This window comes from Enhydra lutris, unplaced genomic scaffold (genome assembly GCF_002288905.1).
Source record: "Enhydra lutris kenyoni isolate GAN:26980312 unplaced genomic scaffold, ASM228890v2 scaffoldscaffold6, whole genome shotgun sequence".
Lineage (NCBI taxonomy): Eukaryota > Metazoa > Chordata > Mammalia > Carnivora > Mustelidae > Enhydra > Enhydra lutris.
In genome coordinates this window covers 14913086-14932953 of record NW_019154090.1, presented here as the reverse complement: position 1 = coordinate 14932953, position 19868 = coordinate 14913086, and the positions used below count along the sequence as shown (strand labels likewise).

The window sequence follows — 19868 nt, the reverse complement described above, 5'->3', positions numbered from 1 at the left end:
AAATAGAACCTATATTTAGAGACTCATTAATTCCTAAACTTCTTTACCTGGCTCTTGCCTATCCTCTCCCTACTACTCTCCAGGTTGCCCCGCTTTTCTTCAAGATTCCCCTATAGGGGGCACGCAAGCTCTACCTCTCTTGTGCCTCACTTCCGTCCGCCTTCACCCTTCATTTTGCGCATGTGCAAACTTCCCTTCCCGGCGGCCGTACACCGGTGTAGTTGGCTGGGCCAAAGATTGCACCCACTACGCCTGCGCACTCTAGCTCCGCCCCCTCCACCGCCGTCCCCGGAAACGCTTCCTTCCTACGCCGTCGCCGCTGCTGCCGCCGTCGTCGTTGGACCTTTGCCTCTCTAGGCCGGTAGGGCTTCTCCTCCATGGTCCTGTCTGTCAGCGCTGTTTGGGGAACCAGCCGGTGAGGCTGGGCCGCGCTCGGACACTTCGACCCTCGAGTCGGTCACCGGTGAGTGAGCCCCGAAGGAGCCTGCGGAAGGGCGGGCCCGAGCAGCTGGAATGGGCAGGATTTTCCCTCACTCTGGGAATGGGTCTGTCCGCCCCGCCCTTACCCCCCCTCCCGGAATGGGCTCGCCCCTTCAGTCCCTGTCCCTCCTCCCGGGCGGGGCGGTGTTGCTATGGTGACGGCCTGCTGGCTGAGGCCCGGCGTGTGTCCTCGCAGGTGCCAGGGCGGCCCTGGGCCCATGGCGCGGCAGCGCTGACCCAGGCCCCGGGTGGCGGCCGGGCCCCGAGGGCCGGCATGGCAGGCCAGTTCCGTAGCTACGTGTGGGACCCGTTGTTGATCCTGTCGCAGATCGTCCTCATGCAGACCGTCTATTACGGCTCGCTGGGCCTGTGGCTGGCGCTGGTGGATGGGCTGGTGCGCAGCAGCCCCTCGCTGGACCAGATGTTCGACGCCGAGGTAGGGTCACCAGGACGGCGCGGTCTGAGTCTCGGCCTCTTGGGGTGTGCTTTGTGGGTCCGACACCGCTCCCCCCCCCGACCCCGGGATCTAGACGTGGCTGGACCACCATCTCACTCTGTGACCCAGGGAAAGGGACCTCTTCTTTCTGAGCCTCAGGTGCCCCATCCAGGAAAATGAAAGCACTGAGAACAAAGGCAGATTATTAGTACAGAGGAAAGGGCCTGGATATCCTAAGGAACAGTCCTACATTCCAGGCAACGTGATGCATCTCCTTTCTGACACTCTGAGAAAGTGACTTCACTTCCCTGGCTGCAGATTCTCAGGTGCCAAATTGAAGAGAGGGAGGATGAAAGAGCATTCATGGAGGTATTATGGAAACAGCCTAGACTTTGGAATCGGGCCTCAGTTTAAATAACTCTTACTACCTGTGTGATGTGGGGCAAGTGCTGTCCCCTCTGAACCGACGTGTTCCTGTCTGCAAAAGCATGGCAGAGCTCATGGATTGCAATACAAAGAGCCTGTACTTTGGATTCAGAAAGGTTCAGCATCCCATCTAGTCTAAATATACCAACCATGGGGATTTGGGCAAATTGCTTCACCTTTCTGAGCCTGTTTTCTTTCCCGGAAACTGGGTGGAATAATTCTCAGCGCAATGTTATGAGGCCCAGAGACCCCGGAGGTATCTAGGAAGGTGAAAGTGCTTTATCAAGTAATGGAGGGCTAGGAAATGGTTGCATTTGAGAGGCAGCTGTGGTGTATGGTAATGAGCACAGCTCTCGGGGCCAGGAGATTGGGAGATCGGGAATGCAATCTTTGCTCCTGCTGCTGTTCTCTGTGTGGCGCTTGGGCAAGGTATTATCCGAAAAGGGGTAACAGTAATGTTAACGATAGCTTTGCGAGGCTGTTGTGAGGATAACGGGAGATTATCGAAGTCTGAGGTCTTTGTAAGCTTACGGTGATGGGCAGATGTTTGGTATTCAGTAGTATTGTCTTGAGAGTGGTGGAAGTTGCACACACACTGGGTGCCCAGTAGTAGCCTATTAGAAGCCTCTGTCCTCCTGGGAATGGCCTTTGGGAGTCCTGGGCGTTGTTGAAGAGCCATCTCATGCACACAACCTGGATTCTAGAGCAGGGGTTGGTGGACCTTGAAGGACAAGATAGTAAAGGTTTTAGGTCACAACTACTGGACCCCCCCACTGCAGTGCAAAAGTAGCCAGAGACAGTACTAAGCAAATAGGTGTGGTAGCGTTTCTGTAACACCGTTTTTACAAAACTACGTGTCTGACTGGTGGGGCCTCAGTTTGCCAAACCCCGTCTTAGTCCTTACTCTTGCCGTTTACTTACTGAATCACTTTGGGCAAATTACTTAACATCTCTGAACTTTTGCTTTTCCTTTGTAAGTCTCTTCTTGGCTGCTGTTTGGGGTCAAACGAGATACCAAAGTGGGTGTCTGTGAAAGCACCTTGTTGGAAATAGACTGCCATACAGATGCAGGGCCCTGTTGTCTTCTGTGATGTGGGAAGAATGCATTTTCCCTAGGAGGTCCTGGAGCCTGGAGCTCTGCCAAGCCAAGTCACTTTTCCAGCATATTTCCATTTGTGATTCCCCCTCAGATCCTGGGCTTTTCCACCCCTCCAGGCCGGCTCTCCATGATGTCCTTCATCCTCAACGCCCTCACCTGGTGAGTATCACCAGTTTTGCTTTCCAGCTTTTGGGGTCCTAGCACTGGAACTAACTTCCTAAATTCGGACATGAGACAGGCTGGCACTTGTTCCTGGGGAGTGGTGGACTAAATTGGGTGGCAAAGGCCAGTTCTGGGACTGGCTTCATTATAGGGCTCCTTCCATTATGATTTTGCTTTAGCTGGAAAGCTCTTACATCGCTCTGCATGCTGCCTGTGGGATAGCTTCCATCTCAGATCACTTCCCTGTTGTGGAACGAGGTGAGGAAGGGATTGGACCGGTAGTCAGGAGAAGTCAGTTCTGTTCTTGGTCCGTGTGCCATTGGCCAAATTACTTCCCTCCTCTCTAGGCCTCGGGCTCCTCGTCAGTACACCTGAGAGCTTTGACTGGGTAACATTGAAGGCCACTTGTGACCATTGCCTGCCCCTTGAGAGGCAGTGTGGCATAGCGATTAAGATCTCAGCTTCTGAAGGTGGACTCACTTGGCTTTGAATCTCAGCTTTCCCACTAGTCCCCAATTTCCTCATCAGTAAAATGAGGCAAATGATATTACCCGTCTCATAGTTGTAAGGGTTGAATGAATTCATTCATGGGAAGTACTTGGAACAGTACCTTGCACATTACTGTTCTTGGCCTTACACTGGGGATTGAAAATGGGTGGGCTGACTATGACCTGGATTTGGCTCCTGGATATGTTCTGTTTGGCATCCCACAAATAGTGTTTAAAATATTTTTCCATTTAGTTGAAAGTCAGGATGTTTTATATATAAAATCCAGATTTCTGGCTTCTTTTGAAAAATGGGAAGATCATTTGATTCCAGGCCAACCTTCCAACATGAGGATTTGTCCAGCTGCAAGTAGCTTGTTGTCCCCACTTGCAGTGGCCCCTGTACGCTTCAGGGTGCCACAGTCCCCACAGTCCCTAGGATTCCCCTGAGGGACAGTTACTATTTCTCATGAAGCTTCTACTTCTGTTTTTCTTCTACCCAGCCTGGTTTCCCTCCTGGCATTACCTGCCAGCCCCTCTAGGCGTCTAACAATGTAACCCTTGCTTCGCACTTCTCTTGCTTCCCTCTGACCACTAGGCTGTTATCTTGGTTGTCTCTACTCCCCAGATGATCTAAGGCCAGGACAACCCAGTGGTAACTCACTGCTGTCCTCTCCCCACAGTGCCCTGGGCTTGCTGTACTTCATCCGGCGAGGGAAGCAGTGTCTGGATTTCACTGTCACTGTCCATTTCTTTCACCTCCTGGGCTGCTGGTTCTACAGCTCCCGTTTCCCCTCGGCGCTGACCTGGTGGCTGGTCCAAGCCGTGTGCATTGCACTCATGGCTGTCATCGGGGAGTACCTGTGCATGCGGACGGAGCTCAAGGAGATCCCCCTCAACTCAGCCCCTAAATCCAATGTCTAGAATTGGGTCCTTTGGACACCTGGCTGGGCACTTGGCCCCACCCTCCCACCCCACCTCCCCCAACACCTTGGGCTGCTCAGATCCTCCAGACGAGGTCCAGCCCATGTCTGAGGAGAACCCTGGAAATGTGAAGTCTCTGTTGGTGTGGGAGAGATAGTGAGGCCCCGTCAAGAAGGCAGGTAGCAGTCAGGACCACAGCTGCAAGAATGGCCTCTGTCTGCTGAAGCCTGGCTGTCTGGGAGGTCAGCAAGGGGACCTCTGTCAGGGTAATAACAGAATTGGAACCATGTCATTCTTGAGCCACCATACCTGTCACCAGCCTGTTATTTTAAAAAAAGAACCAAATCAAGGATATCTGATTGGAGCAAACCACTCTTCTAGTCATCTGTCTTACCTTCCCGGGACAGCTGTTAACCTTTGCCATGTTGCTGAACTGCAGCTATTCTGTTCGGAGAAACATTCGGTTTCTGGATCCATAGCCACAGAAAGAGACAGAGGTACAAAGTATTAGGCTGCGGTCGGGGAGAGGACAGCAGATGGAGGCATCAAGCACAAGGAAAATGCACAACTTGTGTCCTGCTATACGCATGTGTGCACACATCTATGAACCCATGACTAACTTTCTTCCAGTTCTCTCTACCGGGTCCCCACCTGCTGCCAGCTTTGGACAGAGCAGGCCACAGGACCCAGAGAAGAGGCCCAGCATCGCTCCTGGTCCACCCTTCATGACAGAGTCACTGCCTCTTCTCTAGGAATGACTAGGCACCCCAGCTCCCACCGGACCTCACTTCTGGCAATAGTTCCTTTTTCCTGCCTTCCTGGGAATTCTGAAGTGGGAAGGGTATGATGCGTGCCCAGAGACAGGAAGCCCAGCCTTCCAACTTGGGTTGTGCTGATAGTGCTGAGGTAAATAGGAGTTTGCTGCTAAGATTTCTGTTTAGGGTGGCATGTCCTCTGTGAGGGGCTTGCAGCTGTCCCTCCTGTGTACATAAATACAGTATTTTCCATGGTTCTGCCTGTGCTTACTTTGTACTGCTGTGGCTGGGCCGGTGAGATACCTGCACAGCCAGACAGGGTAGCTATAAAGAATGATTAGGCCACCTCCTCCTCTTCTAGACCCCAGATTGTTCTTCCATTTGGTTAAAATACGAAGTGTGGGGAATTCCTGTCCTACCCCTCCATCTACGGCCACCTCTGCTCTGCCTTGGGTGAGCTGCCATGACTGAGTTTCCTTTTTCTAGCCAGTGATTTCTCAGTGTGTCCAGTGGAACACACTTGGTCTAGACCCACTTCTGTACTGAAACCATCAGTGTTCCTCTTCGGGTCGTCTGGAGTCTGCCAAGAGCGTGGTCAGCTTTCAGCTTTGCAGTGTTAAGACTTCACAGATGAGTTTTGCTCTCTGCCCACGAAGCCATTCTAGCTTCCTGGCTTCCAGCACTGCAGAGTAGGGAGGTGAGGCTGACAGGGTGAAGGTTAATGAGTGAACATGTTTGTGGGAGACAGGGAGGGTGCTAGGTTGAGGCACTACAGTAACTCAGTGCTCTGGCCAAGCTGGAAGGAAGCAGCTTGTTAATGGGGCTTGAATCCTGGCTGCACAGTCTAGCAGATAAGGCCAACTGAGGTGACTTCCCCTGGGTTGGTGGATTTCCCCTAGACACCACAAACCATAAAGGCATGTGGCTAACGTTTTTTGGGGAAGGTCACCAGAGCACAGGTCATGTGGCTGTTGTCTCCCTTAGTCAGCTGGGGGCTGGTTGCTCCAGCTGTGTTGGCACACATCTTTGGGAGTTTCCTTCAGAGACTTGTGCCTGTTCTGCATATCTTCTGTAATGACAAACTTTGCCCCTTGAGTGGTAATTTGGTTTTTAGAAACTGCCAGAAGTCAGGGGAGCCAACTTTTCCCCTCCAACAATAGAGTGACAGAGCCGGGTGACAGTTAGGAGTGAAAAATGTGTGACCTTAATGAAATTATTTTTTTAAAAAATTTTATCTATTTGAGAGAGGGAGAGAGCATAAGCCAGGTGGAGAGGCAGAGGGAGCAGCAGATTCCTCACTGAGCAGGGAACCCAATGTGGCGCTCAATCCCAGAACCCCGGGATCATGACCTGAGCTGAAGGCAGACATTTAACTGACTGAGCCACCCAGCTGGCCCAAAATTGTTGTGATTTTCTAAAATAACAATAAAAGCAGTGTCTAGAGGCAAGTTCCAGAGAGAACTGGACAGTGGCAGGGACATGTTTGTCATTTTATTTATTTTATTTTTTAATGTATATACTATTAAAGTATTTATTTATTTTAGGGAGAGAGAATTCCAAGCAGACTCTGCTGAGCAGGGAACCCGATGTGGGGCTCGATCTCATGACCCTGAGATCACAACCGAAGCTGAAAGCAAGAGTCTGATGCCCAACTGGCAGCACCACCCAAGGGCCCCTGTTTGTCATTTTTAGTAATAAATAGCTGTGCTTAATAGATGTCCAGCAGCGGGCCAAGTGTGTTACGTGCTGTTTTCTTCATCCTCACAGCAACCCTCAGAAGTAAGAAATGTCATCTGTATCTTACAGATGTGGAAACGAAGGCATTTGCCCCAGGTTATGTGTTAGGAACTGTCAGACCCAGGATTTGGGTTCTGGTTCTAACAAACTCATTCTGAAAACATTAAAGGATGTGCAAGTTCTACAGTTTTAGTCTTTCACCTTTCACCTCTGCCTTCCACTGTATTTATTTTTTTTAAATACAAAGGATATGTAGTGCTTTGTAAATACTTGAGTTTTCCAAGAAGAACTAATAACTATATTAAATATGGCCACAGAGTCCCAAGTGAACAGATAAATGTAGGAAATGGTTTTATTTCCAAAGGATAAAGGAACGTTAGCTCTACCCCGCCACTGAGTTGGTGTATCTCTTGACTTTCTAGGGTATCTGAAGCGTGGACTTCCTTTCATTCCCCACCCCCTAGCCCCCACTACCTCAGGTTCCATTTGGAGAGAGAGGGGGAGACTAGTGCATAGCTGGTGCTCAGAATAGTTTATGACCCGGAGGGAAGATGGGAAAGGAGAAAGGGATGTCTAGCTCAGAGGGTGCCCCTAGCTCCCAGTTCTAGGCAGTCCTGTCTGGATCAGAGCCAAATGGGGGCTGGGATCGCAGCCAGCCGATGCCAGGGGGTGGGGTGGGAAGGCCCGCATGAATCCTGTCGGGTGCACAGTTCAAACATGCTCCCCTGGAAGCACTTCGGCTGCTCAGTGACTTCCCAGATCAGAGTAGCTTCCTCTAGCGGGTCCGGGGGGCAGTCCGTGCACAGACATGGATCTCCTCCCTGTATCTGTAGCCCAAGGAGCACAGAGCTTCAGGGGCAGGTGCAGTATGGGCAGACTGAGGGCACAAGAGAGGCCCTCTGTGTAGAGGGAATTAAAGCCTTGCTTGAGGATATTTTGTAGGAAAGTAGCAAGTGGTGGTGAAAACAACGTTGAGATAGGAATGGGTAGGGGTTGCTGAGAGTTTGGATCCCTGTCCTGCTACTCTATGGCCAACAAAGAATTGTAGGGGGCGTGGAGAACTTGAGTGACTTGGCCGGTTAAGTGTCCAACTCTTGATCTCTGCTCAGGTCTCGATCTCAGGGTCATGAGTTCAAGCCCTGTTTGGGCTCCATCCTGGATGTGGTGCCTACTTTAAAAAAAAAAATAAATGAGTTGCTGGGCCCAGAGACTATAGGACTTGAGAGAGCTGCAAGGGAGTGCAGGGTTAAATCCTGGGTCCCATTACTAGCTGTGAGGATTTAGATAAGCTGCTTGACAAGGAAACCTTGGTTTCCTTGTTTGTAAAATGGGGATAAACTAGCAGTTCCCTGTGTTGTGAAGATTCAGTGAGATACTAAGAGTAAAGCACTTAGCATGGTGCATGGCGTGTAGGAAGTGATCCAGAAATCTTGGCAGTTCTAGTTACTGGACCCCTGCCCCATCTCTCCTCGTTTTACAGAGACACTTTTCTCCCCAACCTCAGTGTTCTCAGCTGTCAGACGGGGGACAGGTTTGCCCACGATCGGGATGCAGCTACCCAGTACTGCGTGCGCTCCTAAGTGCCTTCCACTGCAGAGTGACTTCTGTGTGCTCGCACTTAATCTAGTGGGATAGACACCATTATTTTCCCATTTTGTCCACAAAGAAACTGAAGACTAGGAGTAAACAACTTGCCCTAACATCACACAGCTGATGAGAAGCTAGGCCTGTCTGCCTCAACAGCCTCATCCTTGCACGTTCCAATCATGTTTCGTGGTAGGTGATCCGGAATAGGAGAGGGACAGTCTCTGGAATCCAGATGTCATTATAACAAAAGGCTGTAAATGTGAACATAAGACTGGCTTTTTAACAAGCAGCTAATTCCCGTAAAGGTGAGCAGTTAGGCGGGTGCTCATGAGTGAGAAACAAGGGGCTTTATCAGGGCATAGCGCCGGGAGAAGGCAAGAGAAAAAGTACAGACATTTCTTGAACGTCGCACAAACTGGCTTAACCTACATCAAACCTGATTTGCTCGAAGCCCTGTGGAATGGATATTAGTATCCCTATTTTATAAACTGATGAAGTAGGCTCAGAGAGCGCATACGACTTCTAAAAGTCACTCTGAATCAAACACTTAAATTTCCCCCCGTTAACTGGTAGGGAGCCGTTTCTGCAGGTGGTGTCCTCTGAAGGCTGAGATCTGTTGCAAACTCCTGCCCAAAGCAGGATCTAACTGAGCCCAGAAGAGGAGCCTCACTTTGAAGTAGTCAAGCACAGGGAAGGTGGTAACGGGAGGACCTCAGCTGTGGGACTGTGGGAGACAGGTTGAGGCCCAAGCGCCAGCTCAGGTTGGGGTAAGTCTAGAAAGAGTGCACTGCTGGGAGTCATTCACACCGCTGCCTTCATCCTTGTCCCTCCCCGCAGCGGTACCCGGGATCCCAGCCTCACCAGCCTCAGCACACAGGCAGGGCCCATCCAACTGCTGTCCTTGGGCCCAACTCTGGCTCCCTTTGCGGCAAAGTGGAAGCTGCCAATCTTACCCACGCCTTTCAGGTCCTCACTTGGGGCTCCCCGGGCGGGCTCCCCGGGCGGGCTCCCAGGAAGACTAGTGCAGGGGGTCGCCAGCCCGGTGTGTTTTGGTTGGCGCGCGCTGCCCTGATTGCGCGCAGACTGACGTTCGCGCAGAGGTTGATGGAATGGTGGGTGCTGGGGGTGAAAGAGCGAGTGGGGCGATTTCCGAAGACGGGTGGGAATGATGATGGCCAGCAAGGAAACCGAAACGGCAACTACCCAGGAGGTGGCCCGGGGTGCCAGCCGAGCCGCAAGACAGCTCCGGGTAGAGGTTGCGGGGAGGCGGTGGCGCGGGGGAGGTGCGCGGAGGCGCACCGGAGCGGAGTGGGGCTGGGCGGCAGCGAGCGGCCCCGCGCAGGCAGGGTCAGGGTGGCAGCGCCGCCCAGGGCTAACGCGGTGCGTTTCCGGCCCCGCCAGCCCGGGAGGCGCAGTCTCAGAGCTGAGAGCTCCGGGGAGGAAAAGGGTGCAGGCGGGCTGGTTCGGGGAAACCCCTGCCATCTTCCTCCCTCCGGCACCAGGCATCTGCTCCACCGCCTGGGGTCTTCGCGGGAGGGCTCTGCGCCCCTTGGTTGCTGCGTTGCTTTCTTGAGGGCGCCACTCCGCGCACCTGTCTTCAGGGGAAGATCCCCAGATAGCCCGGGTTCCCTGGGCTTTCCCTCTTCCCAACTGCACGTTCAGGGCTATGTCTCCTGCCGACTGAGGGCGACCCCGACTGAATGGGGTCGACCGGGCCTTGGGATTGGGGAGCTGGGTGTGTCGTGTCCCACGGGAGCTGTAGAGCCCAAGTCCTGACACTAGGCCTGACATTTCGAGGCCCAGCTGACACCCATTTGTTGACACCCGACGCTGTAGTAACCGGGGTACAATGCACGTGAATGATGGGCTGGATGGGTGCGCTCTTGTGCCGTTTTCCTTTCTTCGGAAAATGGAATGGGGAGCAGCCCGCAGTTCTAGATTGGAGTTCTGGCGCCGTCACGTCACTTCCTCGTCGTGTGGGCCAAGTCCCCTTCTGCCTCCGCGGCGCCACGGGCTGTCATCTCGTTGGCTTGCAGGGCCATTGTGAAGCATCTGGCACCCAGAAAGTACCTGACCAATGACCCAGAAAGTCCCTTCTGTGACCGCATAGAGTGCACTCGTCGGCAGGCCAGCTTGCAGGGGTGGGGAGTGGTGCAGCTTGCTCGTTTCTGTGTGCCACGTTCTAGGCTGACCTGAGGGGCCTGGGAATGGGGTGGAAGAAACCTAAAATCGTGATGCACTTTCCCTCCCCACCTCGGTCGAGGGCCTCTTTCCTCCATCCTTTCCAGTCCCAAACAGGCAGAGGCGGCGGTAGTATTTCTCAGTTCCCAATGGGAGATTTTATTTGTAGACTCGTGAATTTGCCCGCCCATCCCTCCCGCTCGGATGAGTGCGCCAACTCCACCTTCGCCTCACACGTCTGGCTCCCGTCCCAGGTCGCGCCACCTGTGAACAGAGACCTCGGTGTTAGGAGCAAAGAAGGCCGCCAGGGGGCGCTGCCGTCTGGGGAGAGGGCTCAGGGACCAGGGCCTGCTGAGGTCAAGCGTGTTGGAGATCTGGGTTTTGTGAAGGGGAAACCTCCCTTTCAGCTGGACCCCCCAAGCCCTCCATCCCTTCCTCTCTTGGGACCTCGGTTCTCTCATGGGAGGGTGGAGTAATTTGTTTTCTTTCTTATTCTATTTCTTCCCCCCTAAAGAACTTTTTGTTCAGAGTAAATCTTTGAAACATAAATAAATGAAACAAATGTGGGGTGGTGATTTGGTCTAAGAGGGGATGGGATATGGCAGAGCTCTACTTGACTGCCTTCCCCTGAATTTGGAAATCCCTGAATTCCTTTACTCAGACTCATGACTGAGATTCTGAGCCTTAGCAATTATGGACCCTCCTGAGGCCTCCAGACAGGGAGACACCCCACCTCAGAACCAAATTATAATCCTTGCCTCCCTGCCCCTGTCCCTTATCCCACTTATCTCCATGTCTGTTATGAGAAGAGGTCAGCAGGGCTCAAAAAAAAAAAAAAAAAAACAAAACCCAGAACCCCTATTTGGGTCTTGAGAGGCCCCAGCCTAGCTACCACTCTGCTGTGCGGCCTCCATCCATGGTTTCCCCCTCTGTGGGCATGGAGGGGAGTCCCCTTAGCACTGCTAGATAGCCATAGCCCGCAGAAGTCTGGATCCTGGGCCTCTGACTCTGGGGCCCAGCTCCACATCTGGCTCGGGGGCCCGTGTCTCACCCTGGCCGGGCCGTGGTATTGTCACACTCTGTATAGATGGCACATGGGTAGCTCAAGTGATGCAGAGCAGAAGCGGGTACAGCAGCGCTTGACCCAGCGCAGGGCAGACGGTCTGCACATCACCCGGGGCCCTGGGAGGTGGATTCGCGTGGGCAACCCCTCAAACCAGATCCACTGGTCAGCTGCTTCCAGCTGCTGCTTGTCCCCCGAGGGAGTTCTATGCTGGTAGGTCTTCAGGAAGACGATGGGAGGGTCCCCAGTGGGTGATTGCCTCCCCTGAGCTCCAGGGCAAGTGGTCAGGCCATCATCCTTCGATGTCCTGGGGAGCTCGGGCTCCACCTGCGCCTTGCTCTGGCACGCTGCTGTGGGTGACTGCTGGGCTTTGTTCTTCTCCCCCAGCCCCACCTTGGGCTCCCCTGTGGACTCTGATTTCTTGGATTCCAGTATGTTCTTGGGGCACCCAGCATCTTGGAGCTCTTCGTTACCTTGTTCCACTCTATCGCAGACATTGCTGCTCCTGGCACAGGGAAGGAAGGCAGTCAGCAGAGCAGGATGAAGGCCCTGGTCCTCCAGCCTCTCCCTGAGACTGTTGCTATGCGACCAGCTCAGGGGAGAAAGCTAGAGAGGGCCAGAAAGGAAACTTCACCACCAGAAGCCTTGTACCTGGAGGCAGGGGAGGTTTTAAGGCCTGGAGAAAGGCCAGAAGAGGCTGGGGAGGTGAGAGACAGTAACCCCTGGTTAGGACACCCAGGACTAGATGTCGTCTGTGTGGGCTGCTGGCCAGGGTTCTGCCTCTCTGGATTGCAGCTGATGGGGTGAACTAGTCCAGTGTTTTCAAACTGTGCTCCAAGAAACCTTGCGTTTCGGAAGAGACCTCTCAAATGCCCTCCCCACCCTGGGGAAGGGCAGGGGGAGGGTAGAATCCTTTTCTGCCCAACACAATTGAGGCCTGAGGAAAGATACTCCAAGAGAGGGTCTGCTGCTTTAAATAGTTTGGAAAACTATGGGACGAGAGAGGCCTGACCCGTCCAGCCCAGTGTTAACTGACTGCCTGCGCCTAGGAGGCCAGCTCAGAGAGAGGAGCTCTGAGAGGGGGCGTTAGCCTTCCAGTGCTAGGAGACTTGCCCCAAGGGTGTGTGTAATAGACTAAGTCCTCTATAAAGTGGCAGCATTGTCCTAGCTGAGTGTGTGAAGACTCAGGCTCAACATAATGGCAGTACCGATGTTAATTGCTACCACTGAATGTCTGCAGTGCATCTGGCCTGGGACCCTCATACCAGCCCCACAAAGTAGCAGGCAGTGAAGGGGCAGAGTGGCTTGGTGAGCCCAAGCTTTCAAGACCGACAGCCCGGGGTTCAAATTTGCCTATGCCTCTCACCGCCTGTCTGATCTGGGGCAAGAAATTTCACTTCTCAAAGCTTTAGTTTGTTTCCTCATCTGTCAGACTGGGATATCTCTGTTCACCTAATAGGACTGCTATGAAGAATTAACTAGACAGGAAATGCTTGTGAGGTACTTAGCAGGTGCATAATAAATATCAACTTTCTTAATATTCTGACATATTTTATGAGGAAGTGGAGCCTTAGCAAGATGGCTGGTCTGCAGGTGAATCTCTGGGTTGTGTGCATTTGAGGGTGGGGAGGAGGAGGAGGAGTGGCCCCTCTTGCTTGGGTGGTGCCCAGTTAGTGGTTAGTCCCATAATTGGATGATTGTGACGATGGTTAGGATCACAGCTCTGATACCACACAGGAGTGGCTTCAAATCCTAGCTCTGCCACTTACCGGTTTAGTTAGCTGGGACAAGTCACTGCCTCTATTGAGTCTCAGCTCCCCGTCAGTGAGCTGGGGCTAATAGATCCTTTATCATAGATCCCTGGTCAAAGTCAGGTTTTCTAAATTTGTCAGCATAGACAATGCCTGTTCCCAGTGAAGATAGCCATTGGGTCCATGTTGGGGGCCAGGGGTGTGCCGAGCTCACCCAGTGGAGATCCCAAGGATCTTTGGAACTCTGAGCAGTGAATTCCAACACCTTTTGGCCAGGTTATGCAGTTCTTGGATCCGGGGGTTCGAGCTCTTGAGCAGCTTCAAGAGTGACAAGTTTTTTAATACCTGTCGGGGTTGAGAAACCAGGAAAACAGAAGCTTCAGCTTTCTTGGGGTGGCCTCCCACACCCCACCTAGACTTTGGCTCAACTCAGTTCCGTGCTGGGCCTGGTGACTCCTGGGTCACTACAAGCCTAGCAATCCCAGACCAAAATGGGGCACCTCACCATCTTAAGTCGGTTCCGGCCGATTACTTTGCTGACAGGTTGTGGTATCTTGTCCTGTGGTTCTTCATCTTGTATCTGAGAGACAGAGGGAGAGAGTGCGCGAACGTAGGAGAAATCCCCCCCACCCCAAACGCCTCTACTGTGCTTCTCCATTTGGCTGAGCATGGATTGACCAACCTTTGGGAGTTTTGTCACCTTGGTTTGGGGGCAGAAATGGGGAGACCATTCTAACTCTCCTGACCTCCCTTCACCCTTCAGCTCTTCCTTCCTCTCCCCCCACCCCAGGCTGGATAGCCCCTGCTCTGCGTGTGGTCTAGCCCCCTCTGTGTCCACTCCTAAGTCCAACCTTGGAAACCATTCTATTCTTGGGCCTCTTCTTTGCTGATGGACTCATACTGGGGCTGTGAGACCTCAAAGACAGATGGAGCAAGACTGGTACCAGGCACCACCTGCTCCCTGCCCCTCTAAGTTGGGCCAGCACTCAGGCTGGCCGTCAGGGTGGCTCTGCTGGAGCCTCCAGCTAGGGGAGCTGTGACATCACTGAAATTTGTGACAGCAGCAGGGCTGGGTCTCCAAGGAGTACGTGTGTGGCAGGGGTGGAGGGTGAGGAGGAAACTCCCATCTGTGGAAAAACCTAGTAGGTACCAGACAGAGGCATACACTATCAACACCTCCCTGTGAGGTAGGAGAATTATCTCCTCTTTTTAAATAAACAAGCCAAGGTTCAAAGAGTTTAAATAATTTACTCAAGGCCACATAGGGAGCTGGAAATTTAAGGTCTGGCCGTCAACACATGAAACCAGGCATTCCCAACTATGCTCATCTGTTCACTCATGTCATATGTTGACCGTGCACCTGCTACATTTGTTATTCTAAGCACTGAAATAAAAGACAGTTCTTACCTTCAAGGAACGTACATTCTAGTGGGGGAAAAAAAATAGTGGGTGTGCTTGTGACTGTTTTACATTTGGCTCTCTGAAACAAAATGTGTGTGTGTGTGTGTGTGTGTGTGTGTGTGTTTATTATGAATTTTACTGATAGAAATCTAAAATAATAAAATTCTACAACACTCTTTGTTATAAATTCCAAAGAACCAGTTCATTCATTTTTTTTTAAGATTTTATTTATTTATTTGACAGAAAGATCACAAGTAGGCAGAGCAGAAAGCAGAGAGAGAGGTGAAGAAGGCTCTCCGTCGAGCTGAGAGCCCGATGTGGGGTTCGATCCCAGGACCTTGAGATCATGACCTGAGCGGAAGGCAGAGGATTAACTCACTGAGCCACCCAGGCACTCCAGTTCATTCTTAAAGTATGCTTTTCTTGGATTTTGCCTAACTCCCATCCATAACCGACCTATGGCTGCAGAGCATGAACAAGTGGAGTTCCAACATAAATGCTGACATTTTCACTTACACTAAACAGGAAGAAGAAGGTACAAAAGTGAAAGAATAAAAATGGTCGAATTTCACTCATTCATCGGTGACATATTGACTCATCTGCTGTATTGGATCAGAGTTTTCAAATACCGAAAGTGTATTTTCTCAGATTTTTTTCACGGTGCGCTGTTTATAGTGGACTAGCTACAGATGGGACATACGTGTTTACACTTAATTGCATTATTAATGTCTCCTCCGTTGTTTCTTAAGGCTAGACCAGGGGTCAGCAAATTTCTTCTGTAAAGGGCAAGATCATAAGTATGTCAGGCTTCGCAGACCATATCATTACAGCTGCTCCCCTCTGCTACTGGAGTGTGAAAGCCGCCACGGATGCTAGCAAATGAGTAGGCATGGCTGTGTTGCAATAAAACTTTATTTACAAGAATAGTTGGAGTGGATTTGGCCCATGATCAACCCCTGGTGTAGACAATCAATAATATAATAAAACCTGATTTATAGCAAGTACCTGTGTCTCTGGGGTTAGAAACTCCTACCAGGGCTGATTTCAGGCTACCAGTGTGATGTCACTGAATGCACAGTTGAATGGAAATGCACAGTAGCCTACCATTCTATCCACTGTCGTCCTACAGATGGGAAGATTCTCAAGAACACAGACAGTAGCAAAAGGTAGCAAGCATCACTGGAAAGTGATGAGTTTGGGCATTTTTCACCTTTGTTTTTAACATCATTAATTTAATTAAGTTTGCATAATTTAATTCTTAATGATCTCTATGCTTAATGACTGGTCAGCGGAGTTCGTGGAAGCATAATAGGCTTTTACAAGCCCTTATGAGTCAGTTCCAGCACACCACTGTCATGGCAGAGGGAAATAAGTGTGGGGAGAAACATAAACAGGGCAGAGGGCCGAGGGAGAGCAAAGTAAAAGGTTTGCTATTATTAAAAAGGGTGGAATGGGCAGCATTCGCCAACCAGATGAGATTTGAGCAGGGACCTGAAGGCAGACTGGAAGCAGCAGGACATGAGGGTGGGGAGAGGGGGTTGTGGTGAAGGGCTGGGGCAGAGGAGGGCTGCTCTGAAGGACCTGCCTAGCTGGCCGCATGGGTAACCAGAAGAGCCTGTGGAAAACAGCTTCCCAGCCCCCAGTCGTTCAGCCAGTCCGATACCCAGCGGAGCGAGAACTACTCTCCACCACACTGCCTCTAGGGCAGGGGGGTGTGCAGGCATAGGGGCTGCTTAGCCCTGGCTTTTAGGGGTGACAGACCAACCCTAGGCTACAGAACATCTTTGTCCATGTCAGTGTCCTTTATTATTAGGGTGAACAGGGGAGGTTAACGTTCTGTGACCCAGGGGAGAAACCTGGAGGTGACTCAAGAGTGGGGGACACTCCCTCTCTCCTTCTCCCTTCTGTCCAACCCACTACTCCTGGCTCCTCTTCTTGCCGGCACGAGTTCAGCCCTTACCACGTGGACTCTGGTGGGCTGCCTCCAGGCCCTCTACAACGGCCACTCAGTGCCCAGGTGTCAACGTCCTGGGGTCCCACTGTGTGCTACACACTCGGGAGAGCAACATTGCAGGCAGAGCATGCTTCCTCTCAGGAAGTTCATGGGCCCGGGGGGAGGTACCGCTAGAATATGGGCTTTCCAGTGACAGTTTTGTCTGTTCTATTCGTTGATAAACCCCCAGAGCCTGGTAGGTCCCAATAAGGATTTTTTGAAAAAGTGAAGTAAACAGCATTACCAATGACAAAGGTAATCCCAGGGGCTGGTGGACTCCAGAAGACCAGCCTACGGAGGTTGGACAAGTCTTCGTAGACACGGTAACGAGGAATGAAGGAGTGGAAGTTGGCCGGACAAAGGGATGTGAGCTAGGCTGCATGTTCTCAAAAGAGGGAATTTTGAAAACATAGGTGTGGAAAAGGATTATGAACAGTTATATGTTGCTAGAGTAGAAAGAAGGGACCCAGAGTGCCGTGGCTGACTGTTTGGGGCTTTCCCACCAGGGGACTTGGAGTTTGTCCTGAGGCTCCAGAGACCCCCCTGGAAGGGCTCTGGCAGCCAAGGCAAAGTGGCTAGATTTGGTGCTGGGGGCCTGGCCTGCTGGCCCTGCCACTCTGTTCTAGTCCGCGCTTTCCCCTCACGTGCTCACCTCCCTCAGAATCGGTGTCTGTCTGAGCATTTCACCCCCTGGGCAGGGAGTTCTCCATGCCCAGACTCTACTCCGGCAGAGACTCCCACAGCCATTTTCCATGTTCCATCTTGTCTGGTCCTTCCATTTACACAGGAAACCCACTGGTGGGGAGGGAGCCTTATCCAGTGACACACAGCCTTGTGGACCAACTCCAAGGCTCTTGAGTGGAAAACCACCACTCTTTCTCTCCTTAGTTGTGGTGAAATACACATAACTTAAAATTTACCGACTTAACCATTTTCAAGTGTACAATTCGGTAGAGTTAAGCACAGTCTCTTTGTTGCGCAACCATCACCACCATCCATCTCCAGAACTCATTTTCGTCTTGCAAAACTGAAGCTCAATACCCATGAAACATTGACTCCCTATCTCCTGGCCCTGGAAGTCAGCTTTCTGCTTTCTGTCTCTAGGAATGTGACTGCTCTAAGTACCCTTGTAAGTGGAATCGTACAATAGTTGTCTGTTTGTGTCTGGCTTATTTCACTTAGCACAGTGTCCTCGAGGTCCATCCATGTCATAGCCTGTGTCAGAATTTTCTTCCCTTTTTAAGGCAGAATAATATTCTACTGTATACCACATTTTGTTTATTCATCTATCCATGGGCACTTGGATTATGTCTACCTTTTTTGGCTATTGTGAATAATGCTACCAGGAACATGGGTATATGAATATCTCTTTAAGACCCTGCTTTAAATTATTTTGGGTATATACCCACAACTAACTGGATGATATGATGATTCTATTTTTAATTTTTTGAGGAATTGCCATGCTGTTTTCTGTAGCGGCTGCACCATTGTACATTTCCGCCAACAGAACACAAGGGTTCCAGTTTCTCCACATCTTCACCAACACTTATTTTCTTCCTCCACTTCCTCTTTTCTTTCTTCTCCTCCTCCTCCTCCTTCTTCTTGCTCTCCTTCCTCTTCCTCCTCCTTCTTCTTCCTCAGATAGCAGCCATCCACAGGGTGTGAGGTCCCGCTCTTGTTTCCTCTCATAGTTTGTGCTTTGGAAACTTTGAAGTCAGGTTTATTGGGATATCTTCTAATTCAGTAAAATTAGTCCTTTTTAGTGAACAGTTCCATGAGTTTTGACAAGTGCAAACCATCACAATCAATATACAGAATGTTTTATAATCCCCTCAAGTTCCCTCCCACCCCGTGCAATCTCTTTGCAATTAACCCCTTCCCCTTTCCTGGCGCTGGAAACAGCTGATGCATTTTCAGGCCCTACAGCTTTGCCTTTTCCAGACCATCATATAAATGGACTCCTGCAGTGCAGAGCCTTTTTTTTTTTTAAGGCTTTTATTTATTTATTCAACAGAGATCACAAGTAGGCAGAGAAGCAGGCAGAGAGAGAAGAAAGGAAGCAGGCTCCCTGCTGAGCAGAGAGCCTGATGCAGGGCTCCATCCCACCACCCTGGGATCATGACCTGAGCCAAAGGCAGAGGCTTTAACCCACTGAGCCACCCAGGCACCCCTGCAAAGCCTTTTGAATCTGGAATTCCTTCCCTTCACACAACGCATCTCAGATAAGCACATCTCAGCAGGCGGTAGTTTGTTTTCATTGCTGAGTAATATTTCACTACTGAAATGAGTACGCTACTGTGTGTTTCCTAATCATGGAATTGCATCTGGACTGTGTTTTACAGTTTTGAATAAGGTTACCAAAAGCACTTGTGTGCAGGTTTATGTGGGAATATAAGTTTTATTTCGCTTGAGTAAGTACCTAGGAGTGGGACTACTGGATCAGATGGTAATTGTATGTTTAACTTAATAAGAAATTGCCAAACAGCTTTCCAAAGTAGTCATTCTTTTTTTTTTTTTTTTTTTTTTTTTATTCCTGCCGGCAGTGTGGGACAGGTCTACTTGCTGCACATCCTGGGCAGAACTTGGTATTGTTGGGTTGTGTTTTTTAAATTAATTAACTTATTTGAGAGAGACAGCATGAGGGGGAAAGAGAGAGAGAGAATCTGAAGCAGACTGTGCACTGAGTGTAGAGCCCGACACAGGGCTTGATTTCTCCACCGTGAGATCGTGACCTGAGCTGAAACCAAGAATCAGGTGCTCAACTGACTGAGCCACCCAGGTGCCCCAGGTTGTGTTTTTAAAAAAGCCATTCTAGGGGCACCTGGGTGGCTCAGTGGGTTAAGCCTCTGCCTTTGGTTCGGGTCCATGATCCTGGGGTCCTGGGATCGAGCCCCGCATCGGGCTCTCTGCTCAGCAGGGAGCCTGCTCCCCCCTCTCTCTCTACCTACCTCTCTGCCTACTTGTGATCTCTGTCTGTCAAATAAATAAATAACACCTTTTAAAAAAATAAATAAATAAAAATAAAAAAGCCGTTCTAATGGTATATAGTGGTACCTTACAGTAGTGTTAATTGACGTTTCCCTAACAACTAATAATCTTGAGCATCTTTTCATGTGCTAATCTGCCATCTATTTATCTCCTCTGGTGAAGTGTTTGTTCAGGTCTTTGGCCCATTTTTTAAAAATTGGGTTGTTTTTGATGTGCCTGGGTGGTTCAGTCATTTGGGTGTCTACCTCTGGATCTTGGCTGGGGTGTTGATCTTGGAGTCGTGGGTTTGAGCCCCAAGTTGGTATCCACTCTGGGTGTGGAGCCTACTTTTAAAAATAATAAAAATTGGTTTTTTTGGGTACTATTATGTTTGAGAGTTCTTTGTAAATTCTGGATCCCT

At 50.8% G+C, this 19868-nt stretch overlaps 2 protein-coding genes across 2 annotated transcripts; one reads left to right on the top strand and one right to left on the bottom strand.

Annotated features, from left to right (window-relative positions):
* Positions 1-297: 297 nt before the first annotated feature.
* LOC111141495 (SYS1, golgi trafficking protein) lies at positions 298-5024 on the top strand. The gene is made up of 4 exons (XM_022494097.1): positions 298-463; positions 677-916; positions 2533-2600; positions 3772-5024. The coding sequence occupies exons 2-4, from the start codon at positions 755-757 to the stop codon at positions 4010-4012; spliced, it is 471 nt and encodes a 156-aa protein (XP_022349805.1). The 5' UTR covers positions 298-463; positions 677-754; the 3' UTR covers positions 4013-5024.
* A 6320-nt stretch (positions 5025-11344) lies between these two features.
* Positions 11345-13985, bottom strand: LOC111141493 (TP53 target 5). The gene is made up of 4 exons (XM_022494092.1): positions 13938-13985; positions 13592-13666; positions 13301-13431; positions 11345-11840 (listed from the first exon to the last, which is right to left on the bottom strand). The coding sequence occupies exons 1-4, from the start codon at positions 13983-13985 to the stop codon at positions 11345-11347; spliced, it is 750 nt and encodes a 249-aa protein (XP_022349800.1).
* Positions 13986-19868: the final 5883 nt, after the last annotated feature.